The 19,457-nt window shown below is 43.1% G+C and overlaps 2 protein-coding genes across 11 annotated transcripts in view; one reads left to right on the top strand and one right to left on the bottom strand.

Annotated features, from left to right (window-relative positions):
* The window catches only part of MAP2K4 (mitogen-activated protein kinase kinase 4), a 47,063-nt gene extending 37,435 nt beyond the window's left edge, over positions 1 to 9,628 (bottom strand). For 3 of the 9 annotated variants that reach the window (XM_083487613.1, XM_083487620.1, XM_083487616.1), the window contains exon 1: positions 9,053 to 9,552. In XM_083487613.1, the coding sequence (XP_083343739.1) occupies positions 9,053 to 9,131 (79 nt within the window). In that variant the 5' untranslated portion in view covers positions 9,132 to 9,552. Of the gene's footprint in view, positions 1 to 1,840; positions 6,627 to 9,052 lie in introns of those variants that run through there. The other 6 variants (XM_083487615.1, XM_083487622.1, XM_083487618.1 and 3 more) reach the window with 5 other exon arrangements.
* Positions 9,629 to 12,345: 2,717 nt separating this feature from the next.
* TMEM220 (transmembrane protein 220) lies at positions 12,346 to 19,182 on the top strand. Of its 2 annotated transcripts, XM_083487738.1 has the most exons (7): positions 12,412 to 12,666; positions 14,421 to 14,450; positions 15,870 to 15,930; positions 17,182 to 17,305; positions 17,904 to 17,963; positions 18,341 to 18,408; positions 18,602 to 19,182. In XM_083487738.1, the coding sequence occupies exons 1-7, from the start codon at positions 12,523 to 12,525 to the stop codon at positions 18,661 to 18,663; spliced, it is 549 nt and encodes a 182-aa protein (XP_083343864.1). In that variant the 5' UTR covers positions 12,412 to 12,522; the 3' UTR covers positions 18,664 to 19,182. The 2 variants fall into 2 exon arrangements, with proteins under 2 accessions (XP_083343863.1, XP_083343864.1); XM_083487737.1 differs by lacking the exon at positions 18,341 to 18,408 and having other exon boundaries at positions 12,346 to 12,666.
* The last annotated feature ends 275 nt before the right edge of the window (positions 19,183 to 19,457 follow it).

Here is a 19,457-nt window from a genome sequence, read left to right as displayed (position 1 = left end):
AAACATCAGTAAAGCATCAGCAGGTGGCTGTCCAGATCAGGTCAGCTACAGAGGTTAAGTATTAGTTTGTTGTTAACTTTGAACAAAATGTTAAGAACAAATGGTGATTTTGCTAGGAAGTCTCCCACATGTACTTTCCGAAGTTAAATAAGTACATGCATCATGAAGGCTTCCCAATATTAGATTTGTATTTCTGGGTATACTGTACATGTGCAAGTATTACTGTCTGTTTTCACCATTCACAGCAGAATTATATCTGACTTAGTTTTAGAGACAGACAGATGTTGTTTCTCCAGCTTGTCTAAATAATGCAGATAAACCCAATTTGCCTACTTTACTTTTTTGCATAATTTATGTCACTTTTGCTAGTTGTAAGGAGGAGCAAGTACATATCCAAGGTACTAATACTTCAATCCCTCCCCACTGAAAATCCTGTTGAGTCGTTCTCTGGTTTCTGAGGGTTCTCTTAAGCATTCTCTGAACATAAATAATAATCCTATTTTTAAATGAGACATGAGAAATTCAGGTTGCTACATTTTGTGCCCATTATGAAGGTTCATGTTTGCCCCAAAATTGTGGATAATGCAGTCACAAAACACTGGAAGTCGCATATGACTTTTTAAATGTAACATGCTAGTGTGTGTGTGTGTGTGTGTGTGTGTGTTCACCGCTTGCAAAACTGGAACTGAGAAAACAGTGACTTGTTGAGGCCTGCATGAAACTATAGGGCACTTGACCCTCTGCATTCATTTCTTTCTTTCAATACACAACTAGCTGAAGCCCCATGGTCAACTGAGAGGATAGGTTTATACTAGCTGCACTTGTGAAAATTCACAGGTATATAAATGTGAATGGTGAAAATGGCAGCCTTCTGTGCTCAGCCATAATCATTGAGTACAACATAATGACCTTGCTGCAACAAACCAGTGATGTACCTATTTCAGCATTCTGTCTCTAGTAGGGACCAACAAGACACCATAGGTAAGTCACAGGCAAGACATGAATGTAATAGCCACACTCTGCCCCCACCCCCAAGGAATCAGATAAAACTTGCCTTTAATCATGGAGCTTTCATTTAGCATGTCATCACTTATACTGATTGGCCAACCTATATTCCATTACTATCTGACACGTAATGGCCCAATTTGCACATTAACTATAGTTTATTGTGAACACAGAGACTGCTTTCACTTTGCTCCTCTCCTATGGCGAGCAGGAGCAACAAACTGCAATCCCTGCATTAGTATTTTGTCTGAACTGGGAGCTATGGTTTGTTTCACTTAGGCAAACCATGGCCAGGAAGCCAAGAACAAATCTTGGCTTCACATCATAGTTTGTTTGGACTTAAACAAACCACAACCCCAGATTCAGATGCTATACTAAGCGAGGGTTTGTGGTTAACTGCTGCCAGAGGCAAGGGGAGGCGCTAAGTGGGAACCATCCGTGTGTTCAAGGTAAACTATGGTTTGTTAACTATGGGTCCTGATGTGTGAATGCTGCCATTCTGTCCAAGATACGAAGTAACTATCTGGTATGATATAAGCAGAGAACGTTTTATTAAGGCATTGCTGATAGCTTCTAACTTAGTGTCAGCTTCGTCTGTCTAAACTGGGCGTTTTTCTGCAATAACTGGCAAAGCATCAGAATTGGGCTTGGCTGACCCTGCAGTATACCGTATTTTTCTGTATATAAGACTAGGGTTTTTTAACCAAAAAATTAGGTTTAAAATTGGGGCTCATCTTATACACGGGTAGTGCTGAGGGGTGTTTTCTTAATTTGGAGTCCCCCCAAATAGTCTTATACGTAGGGGCATCTTATATACGGAAAAATATGGTATTACCTTTCTCTTTTATGGTAAGATTCATATAGAGCTCAACTTGGAAACTAGAAAGAAAAAAAACACAGACACAAATGCCACCTTCTCTACTCTTTGAGGCACCTCACAAACATACTTGGAAATAAAGAGCAGAATCTAATCAAGTACTTTTGCTAGTGCAATGAGTTCCGGCTGCAAAGTGGAACTTCCCCTCTCTCTTCTCTCCCAATATCCCCACCCTTTTGCACCCTTAATGTGTTCTGGGGATTCTCTCAACCCTGCAAAGAAGATTTGGGGAGAGTGCAGGGAGGGGCACACAGGGAGAGGAGGAATAAGTTCTGTTTCACTAGCAGAAATCCCTGAGCTAGTGAAAATTTCACTGGTCATTGCCAAAAGGTTTGAGCTAGCTTTTCTACCAAATACCACAGCCCGGCTGAAGGAAAATTTGCACCAATTTCAATGCTTTTACACATGAAACAGAATAAATGAGTGACCATCTTGTCCAAGAATAGAAGTAAAAAGTAACACCCCTAGATATTTGACTGAAAAGTACAAGCAAGCAATGTCTGTTACTGTGTATATGCAATCTGGAAAAATGAAAACTCTAGGACAGAGGGCTAACATACTTGTTCCTTTCTGATAAGATGCAGGAACAGATAAAATCTCCAGACATTGTGAAGTAAAATTTACTTAGTTTAAAAAGTTGTTTTAAAAAAAAAATGGTTGCTGGTTCTGATTGAGTTTCCATAACTAGCCCAAGAAAGAAGCCAAAACAAGTCTATGCAAATATTCAGTTGCAAGTTGAAAACAAGGGATTTGGAATCATATGCAAATCAAAAGGAAAGAATCTACTCTGGCATTTGACAACAGCTTGGAAGCACATTGAGCCTACTCATACAGTTTAACATTTGACATAATCTGCTATCCAGCACTGAAAGCTACACTTTCTAAAGTTTGGCCATCTTTTCTTGAGTCAGAGAAAAGGACCATGAATGAACAAATCCAGAAGATATGGTACTTAAGCTCAGCAAGAGCCTCAGGCAAGAAAGAAAAAAGCCAGCCAAATCAGCTAAAAGGCAAAGGACAATAGGAAAGTAACCAAGATGGTCTCAGTAAAGTAGCTGACATCCTTTCAGAATGTTCCATTCTGTTATTACAATCAAGAACTTTTTGGCTGTAAAGGGAGCAATGCTTGTTTCTGCTAACTAGTTTCCTCTGGGACAGGACACATCTGAATACTGAACACAGATTATAGAGAGCAACTGTCTTATTATTTTTATTTTATGTTAACTTCAAAATTTGGATGGGCTGAAGAAACTTGTTTTGGCCTAAAATGAAAAAATAAAGTTGTCAGATGTAAAATAGAGGGCACAAGGAACATCAGAAGCAAGCAACAAACAAAAACATAGTAGCAAAAAGATAGATATTAAATGGCATGGTCCAAGAACAAAGAGGGTGTATTCATTAACCAATGGGAACCAATACAACATCCAATTCATTACAAGGCTTTTCAAGTCTTTAACTGGTATGCCTACATGTTTCCAAGATTTTCTAAAAGCATGAGGTCTAGAAACATGTTATGATTCTGAGCCTTTCAGAAAAACCTGCCTACAAATTATAATCCCGTGCAGATTTAAGAACATAAGAAGAGCCTGCTGGAACAGAAAAATGACCCATCTAGTCCGGCATCCTAGACACAGTATGCCCAACCAGATGCCAAACGAAATTCACAAGCAGGAGCCAAGCAGAAGACCATTCAACGCCACCCCATGGTTTCCTGCAACTGGTATTCAGATGCATTACTGCCTCCAACTATGGAGGAAGAGCACAGCCATCATAGCTAGTTGCCATATATGCCTTATCTTCCATGACTTTGTCCAATCCTTTTTTAAAGCCATCCAAGTCAGTGGCCATCACCGCCTCCTTAGTTTAGTGAGTTCCTTAGTTTAACTACGTGCTGCATTAAGAAGTATTTTCTGCTATTCATCCTGATTCTTCCAACATACAGCTTCACTGGATGTGCACAAGTTCTAACGTTTTAAGAGAGGGAGAAATACTCCCACTTTCTTCAAGCCATGCTAATTTTATAAACTTCTATAACGTCAACTCTTACTCGCCTTTTCTCTAAACAAAAAAGTCCCAAACATGACAAGCTTTTCTCATAGTGGAATTACTTGATCCCCTTAATTGCTTTGGTTGCTCTTTTCTGAACCTTTTCCAACTCTACAAGATTCTTTCAGAGGTGAGGCATCCAGAACTGTACACAGTATTCCAAATGCAGTCACACCATAGATTTTGTATTATCATTGAGCTATCCACTACGACCCCAAGGCCTCTGTCCTGTTCTCAGACTCCGGGAACATGTGTTTAATATTAATATTTGACGTCGTGACATGCAGCACTTTACACTTGTTTACATTGAACTGCATTTGCCATTTTACCACCCATTCAATCAGTTGGGACTTTTTGGAATATATAATATTATATATTTCAAGTACCCTTGATAAGACTGTGGATGAGAATCAAGCCATGGAGTCATTTGGGGGGGGGGGACACACCTAGTATTGCATTATCTTTCCGAGCACTAAATTCTCTTTAACCTTGGAATGCACAAAAACATTTTCCAAGTGAAGCAATATAGCGGTATAACAAAGTATTTCATTCAGAACAGAAATAGGGTAAAAATCAATCAATATCCAACAGTTCACTCCAAGAGGCGACTAATGCACTCTTCACATGCTTTTAGCTGGTAACACTAAATGTCCACTTTTCCTGCATGAGGAGAACATCCACTTGAGCTCTTGACTGAAATCTTCCTATGCTGGCACTTATACAACATTTATGCAACAAAAACCTATGTTGTGGGAAATGACACAGGGGAAATGGTATGAGTGAACAGAACTAGATACTGATGTAGTATGTCACTTCCTATCTGAATAAATCTTGGGAAGGAGAAGTACCAAACTCAACTCCACAGCATGACTTATATGAACTTATCTATTATTATTATAATGGAATTAGGCATATGGATAGAGAAAGATCTACAGGACTGTTTCTGACATTTAATTACAATTCACTGCTCTGATCTAAAGACTCACAGGACCTCCAATGCTCATATGGAGCTCTTAGTGATGGGTAGCTCCTTGCATGTAATGGGATGCCACCCTGCCACAGGTAATTGAGGAAGCTCTTGGGTGCATGAGAGCTACACATTATTTACTGCTGTATCAACGCATGAACCTGGGTCTAAACAGGCCCACTGGTCTATTAATACCTTGTTGAAAAGAGAACTACAGGTTCTTCACAAGGTTATGTATCTAATACAACTTCTCAAATTCTGCTCGCGCTCACACTTCTAATCAGTGCTATTTTTCAAGAAAAAGAAGTGCCGGAACTCACCATGAACGTCTATCTTGTTCTCTTATAATAGCAATGGCACCCACCTGAGAGGTGCTGGAACGGAGTTCAGGGGAGTTCTGGCTGGAAAAAAGCCCTGCTTCTAATGCAGTTTGATACAAGTTTTGAGTAAAAAGGAGTTGTTTAGGATTTCTTAATTCAGTAAAGAAGCACAAGGAGAACCTGAAAAGATTATGATGTACAGTACTATGGCCCTACATGTTTTTTTTAAATCTAGCGTAGGCACTTTCAATTCAATTCAAAATCAACAATTTTTAGATGGTTATATAACCAGCAATGAGAACACAGCTTTTTTTTTACAAAACAAGTGCACAGAAATGAAGCTGACTCAGACCAATGATCTAGGCTGCAGTCCTATGCACATCACCTGGACTCAGTAGATCTCAGTGAGGAGAGATACACTGGATTGAATTACAAATATAAGATTTTTCCATACTGATTTAATAATGAAAATTTCCTGGTTTTCATTCATCATAGCCTTTGAACGAATTAGGTGATGAGTTTCAATAAAATCACCGGGTAAGTTTCTTGCTGGGAATGAATACTTACATTTCTAACACTGAAAGCAGGCAGAAAGGCAGGGTAGAAGAAAACCAACCGTTTTTTTCCTTCAGAGAGCAGTACATCTGGGCAGTCTGCAGCCTGATAAAGAGAACTGGTTCTATGCAAGACTAAAGGTCCTCTCCCACACTGTGATTCTACATTAAGTAATTAATGTACACCTGTAACATATTGCTGTGATCACTCACTTTGATTCAAATGTGCCTACTCATTAGAAAGACACAAGTACAGGTGATGTTCACAGAGTGGTACAGCAAACCCTTGCAAGAAACTTTTACTTTGCAACAACCAAAGTTAAGGGTTAAAAATAGATATCCTGCATATTTTAGGCAAAAGGCTGGTTCGAAAGCCATTTCCCTTACTTAACACCATAATGTGGGAACCAGCCTAAAGTCCTGCCTTTCAATGTGGGCTGTTTTCCAATATGCAGAGGAACAAACACTCTTTACCGCAAGACTATCCAGGTGAGTAATCAAAATTCAAATATCATAACATACTGGTTTACTTGAGCACCCAAATGCATAGGTATTATTGAGAGTTAACTCCTAGGTGCTCATAGTACCGTTTCTACTACAAGAGTATGGAGTGTGTTCCTATCTTTCCCATGTTAACACAGAATGTTACTTGGGAATAATACTAGGAGTACTTAACAGCCTAAAAACAAAAGGAAAGGAAAAGCTGAATAGCCTGCTATATACCAATGAACACTCTTGAGATCCCAAACTAAAACACTAAGCAAACAAGAAACAGTTCAATAAGGGAAGTATTTTGCTACAAGAGCTATTAAGGATCTAATTGCTTGAGGATCTAACCAAGTATTAGGCCAAACATGCTAGCAGCATCTGGCAAACTTTTTTTTGTTACCCACAGAAACTCTGAGTGTGGTACTGCACTTCCAGGTGCTAAACAAAAAATAATATATTGCAACAAAATTGTGAGATGCTTACAGGACCATCAGAGTTGTACAATGAACAATCTGCCTCTCATATAATTACCTAATCAAGAGCACTGGGAGTGCAAATAAAAAACAAACACCTCCCTATACTGGTACTTTACTCCATCTAATGCAGCTTGAGAGAGAAGTCTACATAGCTTTGCAGTTATATATAACAACATATATGTAGTTTCTCAGATACTGACCTTGAACACTTTGTAACACACACACACCCCAAAAAAGGTGGTGGTTAGTGTCCAGTGCCAACTCAGCAGTAAAGCTTAGTAACATTTACTATTCTGGTGTCTGTATGTATCTATGAAGGATACTTCAAACACAACAAAATCCCTATATGGGAAGCACTTCTATACATGAAATAGAAGGCAAACAACATACAGGTATTTGACAATTGCGAACATGAGCATTTTGCTGCATGTACATAGGCTGGTGCTGAAAAGTGGCAAGGGCAGCTTCCTAGCATATAATGAGCAGGTGATGATGCCTTGTAATGAGTCAGACCACCAGTCCCTCTAACTATGTATTGTCTACTTTGACTGGCAGCAGCTCTCCAGATGTCTTTCACTGTCCTCCTACTAGAGATTCCCTTCAATTGCTATCAGTTATGTCCAAAATCCTGTACATTGCAGGGCACAACAGGCTTTGCAGGTTAGCTGGTTCGAAAGCTGTATGCCAATCCTGAGAACACCATGTCCCAAGATCCTGCAGTGAGTGATCATACACATTTGTGGAAGGAGAGAACTGATTATTAAGTGTTAAAACAGCATAACTGGTGTCACAAAGCACCATTCATTATTTCAACAGTACAAACCTAATCCTATACTCATTTCACTGGAAATACTACTAATTTTAGGTTCTATGTATTAAATGGAGTTGTTAGGAAAACAGTGTTGAGTCTACATTGTAAATATTAAGATATACTTTCAGCTTTATTTTGTTAAATATTTTACCAAGTACATAGGTATCAAAGTGTCCCTCTCCAAAAATTTAGTAGGTACACAGAGAGGTTTCTTATGGGCATAATCAGAATTATGAGGTGGTAAGCCAACATCTGTTTCTCAAAAACAATTGCTCAATATGCAATGACGCTGAGAAAAGGACCTTGCACTTTCCATCCACATCTCACATTCATGCACTCTGCATCCTCCTTAATTGCAAGCACACCTACTAATAATCTGATATAGTACTCCCTTTATTCGAGTAGAGAAGCACTCAGTTATGCATTCCCCATTCAACCAAAACCACCCTCTAACTTCAATGTCAGAAAAGCCTCACATCTAATCTACCTACATATTGCACTCATAAAAAAAGAACAAGGCCACTTTCCCCCTGCATGCCTACAGAAAAACCACTTATGGACTCGACACATCATACATTTAAAGCATACACAAACATGCCACCAACTTATGGGGACTGTAATTTGTAAAGGTGCTGGGAACTGTAGCTCTGTGGGGGTTAAATTAAGGTTCTCAGGACTCTTATTTAAATCTATGGGGCCTACACAGACCTAGCTTTTGTTTACCCCTACACCCCACCCCCACCCCAAGGGCAATTAGGCTGCAATCCTGTACACACGGACCGTAAAGTAAATCCCCTTGAACTCAACAGGACTTCTGAGCAGACATGAGCAACATGGACATGCTACCTCTACCCCGACCTTAACGCATGCGTTCTTCCGACACATACCTTCGTTAGTCAGCCAGACGTCAGCCTCGTATTTTTTGCTTATTAATTCTGTTTTCCCAGTAGTGATCACGCCCTGGCGATTAGGCTCCCCACACCCTCCCCAGACTTACACCCCGGGATGAGTCCCCGAACCGTGGCTACTCCCATCACCCGGAAACCGCCCACATGCCCCGGGCAGAGGAGCTAGAAGGCCCCGAGTTTCCCCTCACACGTACATCTAGGCACACGTATAGCCGCCGCCCCCAACTGCACCCCTACCCGTGTTTCCGCCCAGAAGCGCCTGTTCACACACACGAAGCTTCCCCGCCGCCCCGCTTTCCTCGTCTCCCTCCCTCCCTACACACCACACCCCCCTCCCACCCAGCGGAGCCCCACACGGGAAAGCGGCTCTTCTCGGCTTCGCTGGAGAACTCCAGGCGGCCGAGGCCTCTCGGTCTCCGGCGAGGCCTGGTCCAGCTCGGGCGCCCCCTCCCGTCCCCGCAGCCAGCCAGGCGGGGAGCGTGTGGTGGGCGGCGAGGGTTGGAAGGGAGCGAAGCGCCGCGCGGCCTACAGCAGGCTCCGCGGGCGTCGCTTCGGGCCCGGCTGCCGCCGCCGCTCCTCCCCAGGCGCGCTTCCCTTACCCTGCATGCTGCTGACTGTCGTGTGCGCCGCCTGGGACCCGCCGCCGCCGGAGCCAGAGCCGGGGCCGGGAGCCGCCATTGTGCAGCGCGCCAGACGCGGAGGGAGGGAGGGAGGGAAGGAGGGAGAAGGGGACGGACGGCAGGAGGAGGGAGGCTGCAATGCAGCAGGAGCGGAGGAGCAGCGGACCCGACCCCCTCCTTGCCCGTCCCGCGCGCCCGCCCTCGGCTCCTCGCCCGCGCGCTGCTGCTGCTGCGGCTGCTGCTCCTCCCTGCCCCGCTCGCTGCTCCCTTCAGCCCCAGCAGGCAGCTGGCGGGACACCCGGAGCCGGGACGCGCGACGACAGGCGCCAGCCTCCCTGGCCCCGACCGACCCAAACCACCGCCAGTCGTCGTCGTCGCCGTCCTCCTTCTCCTCCTCCCTCTCTCTCTCTCTCTCTCTCTCTCTCTCGGCGCTACTGGGGCTCCGCTTGCAGCCTCCGCCGTCCGCTCGTCCCCTCCCACCCTCGCGGCATCAGGGTAACCCCTCCCAGGCAGCGGGCGGGACGGATGATGCCTCCGACGGCTTCGCCCAAAAAGACGCAGGAAGAGGGAGGGAGGCAGGAAATGGAGGCGTGAGGAGGAGAGACCCAGCTGGATCCGGCGGCGGCAGGCCCGGCTCGTCCCGCACCCGCCGCCTCCCACAATGGCGAAGCAGATGCCCCGCCGCCGCAGCCCCGACTCGCAGATGCCCCAGAAGCCGGTCTTTCAGATGACTGGCGGCAATAGCGACGGGAGGTAGCCATTGGCCGCCTTGTTGGTCTAATCCCCTTTCTAAAGCAGCCCAGCTTGGCGGCCATCTCTCTCATGTTGTGACAGCGAATTCGGTGGTTTTAAGCGGGCTGAAGAGGTTCTTCCTATTGTCTGTCCTGCATCATCCCCCCAACCTCCTATCTTTCAGATTTAATGGATGAACCCAGATCTAGTACCTGTATTATGAGAGAGAGAAACCCGCTCTCTTCTTTCTCCGCATATGAGAAGAGCCTTGCCGCATCAGACGGAAGGTCCGTCTAGTTTAGCGTTCTCTACTGCGCTTAATTTTATACACCTATTTGCTCGCCTCCCCCTTTCCTGGTAAATGAGCCACGGTAGCAAGCTTCACATAAGCAACTTATTCCAACAACTTACATCTTTTCCGTAACTCTCCTGAATCTTTTGCAACTAGATAACAAAACATTGTATCTTGAAATATAGTGATTAAGTACCTCAAATGAGATTATATCTTAGAATTACTTCCTGATTCTTTCAAATGATGCAATGTTGAATGAAAAGACATTTCTATATAAAATGAATCATATATTTTCTTTGTGGGCTTAGCATTCTGGAATATGTTCACAAATAAAGCTACAAGACGTTTCTGGAAGAATCACATGGAATAACGAGAATTATGTTCACTTATGACCTTTCCTGATACTAACATGTGGATTTTTTAAAAAAATAATAATAGGTACAGCAATCTTTTTTGTTTTGTTTTTGGGTAACCTTTTTATTCTGAAAAACAGGTGGAATATAAGTGTATTTAAATAAATAACTTGTCCCATATGCTTATGTTCCAATCCAAGCACTTCCATTAAATCCTGAATTATCCTATTTCCTCTTTTCTGCAAATGAATCTTATCCTTTCCATGTTTATTCAATGTTTATTCAATGAGATAAGAGGTAGTTCTTCGTTTGTTTTCTTCCACCTTTGCAGAATTAAGATCACCATGCCGAAACTCATCAATCCTGATCCCTAAGTTCTCAGTGGCCCCTTTTGTCTCTTCCCTATGGTGTTTCTCCTCATACTGACATAGCCCAAGTCTTGTATGGTACCTACTTCTTCCTATCAATTTCCCATTAATTTGAATTAAGCTCATATAATACTTTTAACTTGGATGTAAGCCCTGTTTGCAATGCAATATTATGCATGCCTACCCACTGAGTTCATTGGGGCTTGCAACTATATGAGTACAGGTTTGCAGCCCGATTCTAATATATAACTTTCCAGAAATATGGTTCTTTCAATGTGCCTGGAAGCTCCACTGAAGAAATGGCTGTATATCATTCAGCCTAGGACCAGTTTGTGTTTAGGGTCGCAGCATAATTTTCCAGTGTAATTGGCCAACACTTCCCAATTAGCTGGAATCCAGGAAAGGAAACACAAATAAAAGCCCCAAGAAGCATATTTAATTGGTTTCATGTATATGAAAGGTCATGCCAGCATAAATCTGTCCACAGCCCAAGAACTGATGTGCCCAGTTCTCACTTGGCAGCTGCCTGAAGCAGTATGAAAATATTTATTTCATAACAGTTTTAAACCCTTTTTTCTCAAAAGGGAGAAGCTTCTAGTAAATTATACATGGCAACATATCTTTTCCATACATTCCCCTTGTTGGTGATCCTACTGCCGCTGTCACTGGAGTGATTTCAGGGAGACTTTTTCGGGGTTCTGGCAGTTAAGGGGCAAGGTCTGCTGGCTGGAAAAGGAAGGTGCAACCAGGTCAGCTTTGAAGTCCTGGCAAGTGGGTCTTCCAGTTAATACACTGGACTGAGCAGGGCCGGATTTAGGTTTGATGGGGTCCTAAGCTACTGAATAGGGATGCAGGTGGCGCTGTGGGTTAAACCACAGAGCCTAGGACTTGCCGATCAGAAGGTTGGCGGTTCAAATCCCCGCGACGGGGTGAGCTCCTGTTGCTCAGTCCCTGCTCCTGCCAACCTAGCAGTTCGAAAGCACATCAAAGTGCAAGTAGATAAATAGGTCCCGCTCCGGTGGGAAGGTAAACGGCGTTTCCATGCGCTGCTCTGGTTCACTGGAAGTGGCTTAGTCATGCTGGCCACATGACCCGGAAGCTGTACGCCGGCTCCCTCGGCCAATAAATCGAGATGAGCGCCGCAACCCCAGAGTCAGGCATGACTGGACCTAATAGTCAGGGGTCCCTTTACCTTTAAACTACTGAATGTAATGGGGCCCTTTATATGTCCAGCTGTCCTTTGTCAACAACAATTTGTAGCTGTTTTTTGTGTTGAATATATGCTGTATGGTAATTTATGAACCGAATGGGTATCTAAAACCATTCGCACATAAGAAAATATGTATTTTATCAAAGTAATTGTTGAAATTATCTTATATTTTGGAAATGTACATGCAGTTTTTATTCCTTTAATTTTTTTTGGGGGGGGGGCAAGCGTTTGTTTAGTTTGTTTAGCTTATACGTAAATCCGGCACTGGGTCTGAAGCAGAGATTGGCAGCTGCTTTGCGTTGCACCGCCTCCCGGTTGCGGCCGCGCTCGGCGAGGACCCAGCCCGTTTCGTCAGAAGAGCGCGGCGTGGGCGGTGCCTGGCAGGACTACGAGGACGGGGGTGGGGGCCGCTTTGTAAGGGGCGTGTATGAACGCGCCTGAGGTCGATCAAGCGTCTCTCTCCACTGGTGGGGCGGGAGAGGGGCGAGCGAGCAATGGAGGCCGCCGCCGCCGCTTCGTTGCCTAGGCTTAAGCTGGAGTCTCCGCCGCCGCCTCCTTCCGCGGGTGCCAGCAGCCGGGTCTGGAGACTTAGCAACTTGGTCATGGCCGTCTTCTTCGGACTCGCCGGGGCCGTGCAGGTCGGGGATGGTGCTGCGCTGGGCGTAGGAGGAGGGCGAGAAAAGTGTGCAAGGAGCAGCTTGGCTGTGCGGGTGGGCGAAGGTCGGTCGCAGGGTTGCAGCTGGCCGGTTTCCAGGGCAGGGCGAAGGGTAACGAGGAAAGGGCGTTCAGGATTGCAGCTTTGGAGAGGTTTGAAGCGGGACTGGCGCAGGCGGGAAGGGAAGATCGACCGCACACCTTTCTTTCATCACCACAGAAGGTTATGTGGGGAAAGGAGCATTTTTCTCTATTATGTTTATTTATTTGGGGCAAAACGTATGCATAAACCTGCTCTCCCATCTCCACCGAAACAAAGCAACCATAATCCCATCGTTAAAAGCAAGTTGGATGCATTAAAAAGTCACAGCATCTCAACACGAAACAGATTGAAAACAAACAAAACCAAGAGAGCCAGGACTAACGCATCAGAATCTGAACAGGCATGAGACCAAATGCTTTCTGAAGATGAAAAGTCTTTTAAGTGGTGGCAGAAAACAAGTAGGGAGGGAGATAGATAAGATCTCTCAGGGCAGGGATACCATTTTATAAGGTGCCACCACAGGGAAGGCTCTCTCACATGCTGTCACACAACGCAGAAGGCAGGGGAGCAGGCAAGGGGGTCTGTTTATTTTCAAGATATGGGCAGATACAGGTGGGAGGAGATGGTCTTTCAAATAGCTTGGTCCTAGGCTGCAGCTTGAAGGGTTTTAATGACCACCTTGGATTATATTTGGAACAGTTGTTTACCTATGCAGTTATGTAGCTTTTTTAAAAAGAGGGAAGAAGCTCCAGGTTACTTCTCCCTATCAGCAATCCATGTTGCCCCTCAAGAACATCCTTCTTTGTTCCTGTTTCCCCTTCCCCCACCTTGTTGCCATTACTTAAATTGATTTAGTTCTGAAACTGGTTGTGATCAAGACTAGTCTATTTCACTACTCCAATGATTTGGACAATACTTTAGGATAAACAGGTGACATTGGGGAAATAAAGCAATTTCTCCCCCTGCCACAGTGAGACTTCATTCTCCCCATTATATTTATGTAGTTTTCAAGCTATGAATGCTGGATTAGGAAATATATCACTTACTAAGAGTAAGCAGAATCAGTCTTCTGCTCTAAAAACTGCCTAGGGGAAAACAGTATGTGCACAGTTTATATCTTCCTGAGTTGTTATTTTGGTAAAATAGGCAATTCATTTATATCCTGTAGTAGATAGGTAGCCGTGTTGGTCTGCCATAGTCAAAATAAAAAAATTCCTTCCAGTAGCACCTTAAAGACCAACTAAGTTAGTTCTTGGTATGAGCTTTCGTGTGCATGCACACTTCTTCAGATACACATTTATATCCTATTAGCAATCTGACGACAGTACCTGAAAAAAAAATACCGGTAGCTAGACTGTTGTCCTTAGTTCCACTAAGGCTGCAGCCCCAAACACATTTACTAGAGAATACCCCCCCCCCACACACACACCTGTTTTCCTTCTGGATTTACTCTTGGGTACAGAAATGATCTAGAAGACAGCACTGGGTATATGTTCGGGTTTTTTAATCTGCAAAATTCCACAGGTCTCTGCTTACAGTTGCCCATTTCACATTGAGCAAGGCTCACCAACAATTTATCCTGGAGTCTTGGATATGAATACTCAGGATTAACTGATTTACGGATCAGTTGGAAGGATTTTTATGCTATGCACAATTTAATGTTTTTAGCAATGTTTCCTGCCTTCTTTGTTGCAGGTCAATGACCCAGATCCAGGACTCTGGATAGTGAGTATAAATTCAGAGGCTATTACAAATACTAGAGAACTTGACATTGTCGGAGGTGTCTTGTCAGGCAGCGCCATTGAATTTCAAGCCATGTCATCTGTCTGAAATGCTTTTGCAGCTTGATCAAAACTCCTTCTAATTGGCTTTGGGTTGTTGCTCAGTCAGTGACATTGTGTTCTAACATGACACTTTATTTTTGTTGTTGTGGATTTACATTATATAAATATTTATAGAATAGCTTACAGATAAAACATCAGAATAGATTGCAAAAACGACTGTAGAAGCAGCATAATATAATTAAAGAGTTTCAAGTGCTGGGGAAATAAGACTTGGTGCTAGAGATGCAGTAATTTTTACAAAACTTACCTGCTTTTTGAGGAACTTCATTCACAAACTTCATTCTTCATTCACAAACTTCATTCTTCAATATCAGAGTAAGCACTGGGGAAACCTCCCTGGAGAGAGGGTTTCACAGGTACAGATTGCCACTAAGAACTCTGCTGGATCAGACCAAGGGCTCATCCAATCCAACATGCTGTTCTCTCAGTGCCCAACCAGATGCCTGAAAAGGCCCCTCTCCCCTTATCATCACATGCTTCACTTCAGATGGCACCTGGAGGATGACCTTTGATGATCTCAGTGAACTGGCAGGTTTGATTCTTAGGAATCCAAGCTTCAAGACACCCAGAGCTCTAAAGGCAAGCACCAGCACCAGGCCTGAAGATAGTGCCGTTGGTTAAGCACCAGCAATATATATTCCCATCACTTGGTCACCATTATAGTCCTTACTGCTGTGCTTTGAACCAACGGCAGCTTCCAAACAATCTTCAGAGCAGCCCCACGTATAGCACGTTAGACTACTGTAATTTGGAGATTCTAGAGCACGAACCACCTCTGTCAAGGTGTGCATCACCTTTGACTGTGAAAGATGCTCAGTGCCACGGAGGCCACTGGGGCCTCTAATGACAATGCTGTAATTAAAACAACCCTCAAAATGCAAACCTCCTTTAGGGGCAGTCCAGCCTTGCCTAGAACAGATCAAATACACATCCTCCAGGCAACAGAACCACCAGCAGCAGTAAGCATCTCACTTGCAATCATCTCATCAGACTGCATTGTTCTCTTTGTATTGATGATGACACGGGCCGTTCCTTCAGCAGACTCTTTTGCCTTTATGAATAGTTTTGTGATCCAAGGGGCTGCCTTTGTACAAATGAAACACCCTTTTCCTTCCAGGATCTTGCACACTTTCTCTTCCTGGGAGGCAAGCACCCATTCCTTCCTTATTATTCCTGGTGTGGTTATCTGGGGGCATCAGATTGGCTCTTGGCTCTGTCTGGTAACCAGGATGGAGTATGTTGTCTTCCTTGTCCCTGCCTTCAATTTCTACTTAGTGGATTTGTTCTATCTCATTCTCAGGTTGCCTACTCTGTACCTGCAGCTCTCACACTGGTTGTCAGCCTTAGTCCACCAATTGCAGGTACAGTATTAGATTCCCTCTTCCAATCCCCAAATCAATTGGACCATTCACCTCTTCCTCTTTGTTATATTAATCATGGTTATAATTTGAGGGCAGGGGAGGTCTTTGTGTCTTGCCTATGTTCAGACTACTATTTAACATTTATTTAGTTCCAAAGTACTGCTAGATGCTGTACAGAACAAATATGTAGTGAAGATGCTGGGTGGGGATATTAGACCTCAGATTCATTGATGGGAGCTCTTAAATGTTTCAAAACACCCTTCATTAGAATACACAATCTGAACAACGCATATTGTGCCTATTCATTTCCAACTTCTCCCTCCTACACATTTTTGGTGTTCCTCTAAAGGATCTTGGGTATGCTGATCATTAATTCCCTTTTTATCATGCCACTGACATCCAGGCTGTTCTTTTTTCAAAGCTTGTTTATTTATAGGAATAGTTTGCATTACTTTTGTCCATTTCACTGAAATGCCTATTTTAAGTTTTTTGTTTTAAAATTACCTATGGTTTAATTTCATTACTAACTTGTTCCAAATTAAGAGAAATCTGTATTTTTTTGAAACACATTGGCCTATTTTACTGTTCTTATTTCTTTCTCTCTCTCTCTCTCTCTGAATGATGAATTCTTCCATATCCTGATCGCTTTCTCCCAGATGTCACATCTTAACCAATTATTTTCTCGAAGTCAAAACTTCATTTGTTGTGGCGTGTCAGCTGTTTCTTCTGCTTTCTGCAATATAAAGTAATCTCTCGCATATATTAACTATTTGCTAAATCCAGTCATTTTAGATATTTTATGCCTGCATGAAGGATCTCTCTTCTTGTTCTCTGCTTGATGATCTTTAGTACATACCAAATATAAAATCACTTGTGGCACAATCCTGTGCATGTTCAGTTCAGTCAGCCAAACTCTGTAGAAGATTAGTTTCCTCCTCCTTATTGTTTGAAGGCCTTCTGAAGAGACACATCCATGGAAAATGAATTCAGTAAGTCAGTAGATCCAGACTGTTAATTGAACTTAATTCCCACTAATCAGTGTGAACTAAAGCAAGACTAACTTGTCCAGTTGGTTTCATCGGGACCTAAGTTCAACTAACTTGGGCTACAATCCTATTTCCACTTCCTAGGAGTAAGGCCCATTGAACTCAGTGGAGCTTATTTCTGAGTGGGCCTGTATGGGTTTGCACTGTTAGTTTGGAAATGTAAATTCTATTGAAATTTGTACCAATGACTTACCGCTTTCCTTAGACAATATTGTGTGGCGGAGTCTGTCAGATCTACATTCAGCTGCTTGTCTTGTGGGTTCTGCCATCTTGGGGTATTCCTTGTTTACTAATGCTCAGAAAAGCATCTTGCATGAGGAAGAAGGCAGGTATGTAATAATTTCTTTTTTTCTGCACAGTTTTCATATTGTCAACCTTCCACTGAAGTTAGAGGTTTCTTTTTAGCAGTCGGATTCTCACGAGACCCTAACTATAGGTCTGTTAAGAACCAGAAGCCAGCAGGCTAGCAGACCACCTCAAAAGCACAGGATTAAAGTTCTGAAATCCTTGGTTCAAATTCAACAGAGATGCAGTTGTGTCAAACTTCTCAACAAAAAGAAATCACAGCAGATTTTTCCTACAATCTGACCTCATTGTGGCTGCATACAGCCCACTGGAACCAGTACCATATAATTGGGAAGGGATAGGGACTCAAAATTAAGGAAATGTCACAACCCCCTGCCCTCCCATTCTCTCCTCTTCCTCGTCTTCCATTACTTTGTACATGTACTAAGCTACTGCCGCAGTGTTGGGCTTAGTGCTATGATAGCTTTAAAGTGAGAAATGGTTTGCTTTCCCCCAGAGAAACTGATATCTGACACTTCTTATGGTAAGTTTATTTATTCTTGTTCTTTGCTGAGTCTGCTTGCATACGATTAAATTTATGGACAACACATTTGAATAACTTACAATCTTTTTTAAAAACAGGGAGTTATTTGGTCTGTTGATTGTTACCGTCTGGATGAGCCTTTGTCGTCGTTCAGCCAAGTGAGCCTTTTAGCTATTTATAATATGTGGAAGAAATAGTCTTTACTCTGTTGAAGATATGGTATAGCCTTCTTCCCTCAAAATGACTTTAGTTTTGTGATGTTTTAGTTTTGTGATTTGTTTTATACCTTAATGCCGTACGATTTTCAGTTTACAAGTCTGTAAACTTGAGCATGTTCAAATAGTTTGCATTTTTCTATAAAGCATAATTTATAGTTATAATTCAGCATTTGTATTCCAGTTGAGGTAAACGTAACTCTCAGCATATAAAGGAGTGATTAATCATATTTCTTTGTGGGGGGGGGGGTAGAATAGTTGTTTCCCACACCGCCCCAACTTGTGCTTGAGCAAAGCACCCAATTTTCTTCTCATGGCAGCCCCCGGAAAAGCTGCTCCTGGGTTATGTGGGACCCTCTGGAGCAGTGTAGTTCAGGGGCTGCAGGAGGTAAGGATTGGCAAAAATCAGCTACTGTGCCTTTGCAGAAATACTTTCTGGTAGCACAACCCCACCATTGGGTGCAGCCCCATAAAGTTTCAGACAAAAATCTTTAAAAAAAATAGATGAAATTTCAACAAGTTGGTTAAGTTCCTGTTAATTCGACTTGATTTTCAGTAAATCGTCTTTTCTTTCCTTACAGAAATTCCCTGGGTGGGGTTCACTTGGCTATTGCAATCTTCCTCTCCCTTTTCCCCTTTGTAATGTGGCTGTACATCTACATGAATGCAGAGATGCGAACATCCTGGCCATCTCACTGTAAAACAGTTATTTAAGAAGGTGGAAATGAAGCAATCGGTGTTCTAGCGCCTATTTGCCCAGCTCTGATTTGTCAGCTGTGCCAAATCAACAGCGATCACAGCCATGGCTGAGATCAGTTTGTTCCTTTGAGAGTCCGATTTTAAATTGTCTGTTATGTTCTTGAATGCTGGAAACTGGAGCACAATTAGAGTGGAATTTTCTGGATCCTGGTCTAGATTTTCAAGGAAAGAATATATCTGCAATAAGGCCACATGGGTTAGGGCTGCATTAACTACAGGCCCTTGGTACCTGAAAGGGATTGGATCAAATGAAATAGGTGCTTCTGTGGGAGAAGCTGGAGTCTAGAGGTGATTTGAACTTACTGCTGAAACCAGCGGAGCTGAAGCTGCAGAACAGCCTTGAAGGGACAGCAGTGTTTGTATGTTTTACAGACTGTAATTAAAACTACTTGTAATAGAACAACTGGGTCTCTGAGCAATCTGTCTGGATTTGCGTATGAATTCTACTGTCACACACCCCACCTACCTCATTTGGACATATCTGCAGAGCACATTACAATATCCTGATGATTAGCTTGCAGTCCTACAAAGATGTGACAGAAAGCAGAAGCTGTAGTGTGTCTCGAGTAAGGCAATATAGGTAAAGAGAGAGCATAATAACCCATCAATTTCTTTGCTAGAAGCTACTAGCAAAGTGAAATGCAAATACTATGATCTGTAATATTATGAGTCTTGCTT

Source organism: Podarcis liolepis (genome assembly GCF_965112155.1).
Source record: "Podarcis liolepis genome assembly, chromosome: 2".
NCBI lineage: Eukaryota > Metazoa > Chordata > Lepidosauria > Squamata > Lacertidae > Podarcis > Podarcis liolepis.
This window is presented reverse-complemented; position numbering and strand designations above follow the sequence as displayed.

Coding starts and splice junctions, on each gene's coding strand:
- TMEM220 (XM_083487737.1), top strand. CDS start 12,523: ATGGAGGCCGCCGCCGCCGCTTCGTTGCCTAGGCTTAAGCTGGAGTCT. Junction 17,306..17,903: donor TTGCATGAGGAAGAAGGCAG/GTATGTAATAAT, acceptor TTTTAAAAACAG/GGAGTTATTTGGTCTGTTGA. Junction 17,964..18,601: donor CTTTGTCGTCGTTCAGCCAA/GTGAGCCTTTTA, acceptor CTTTCCTTACAG/AAATTCCCTGGGTGGGGTTC.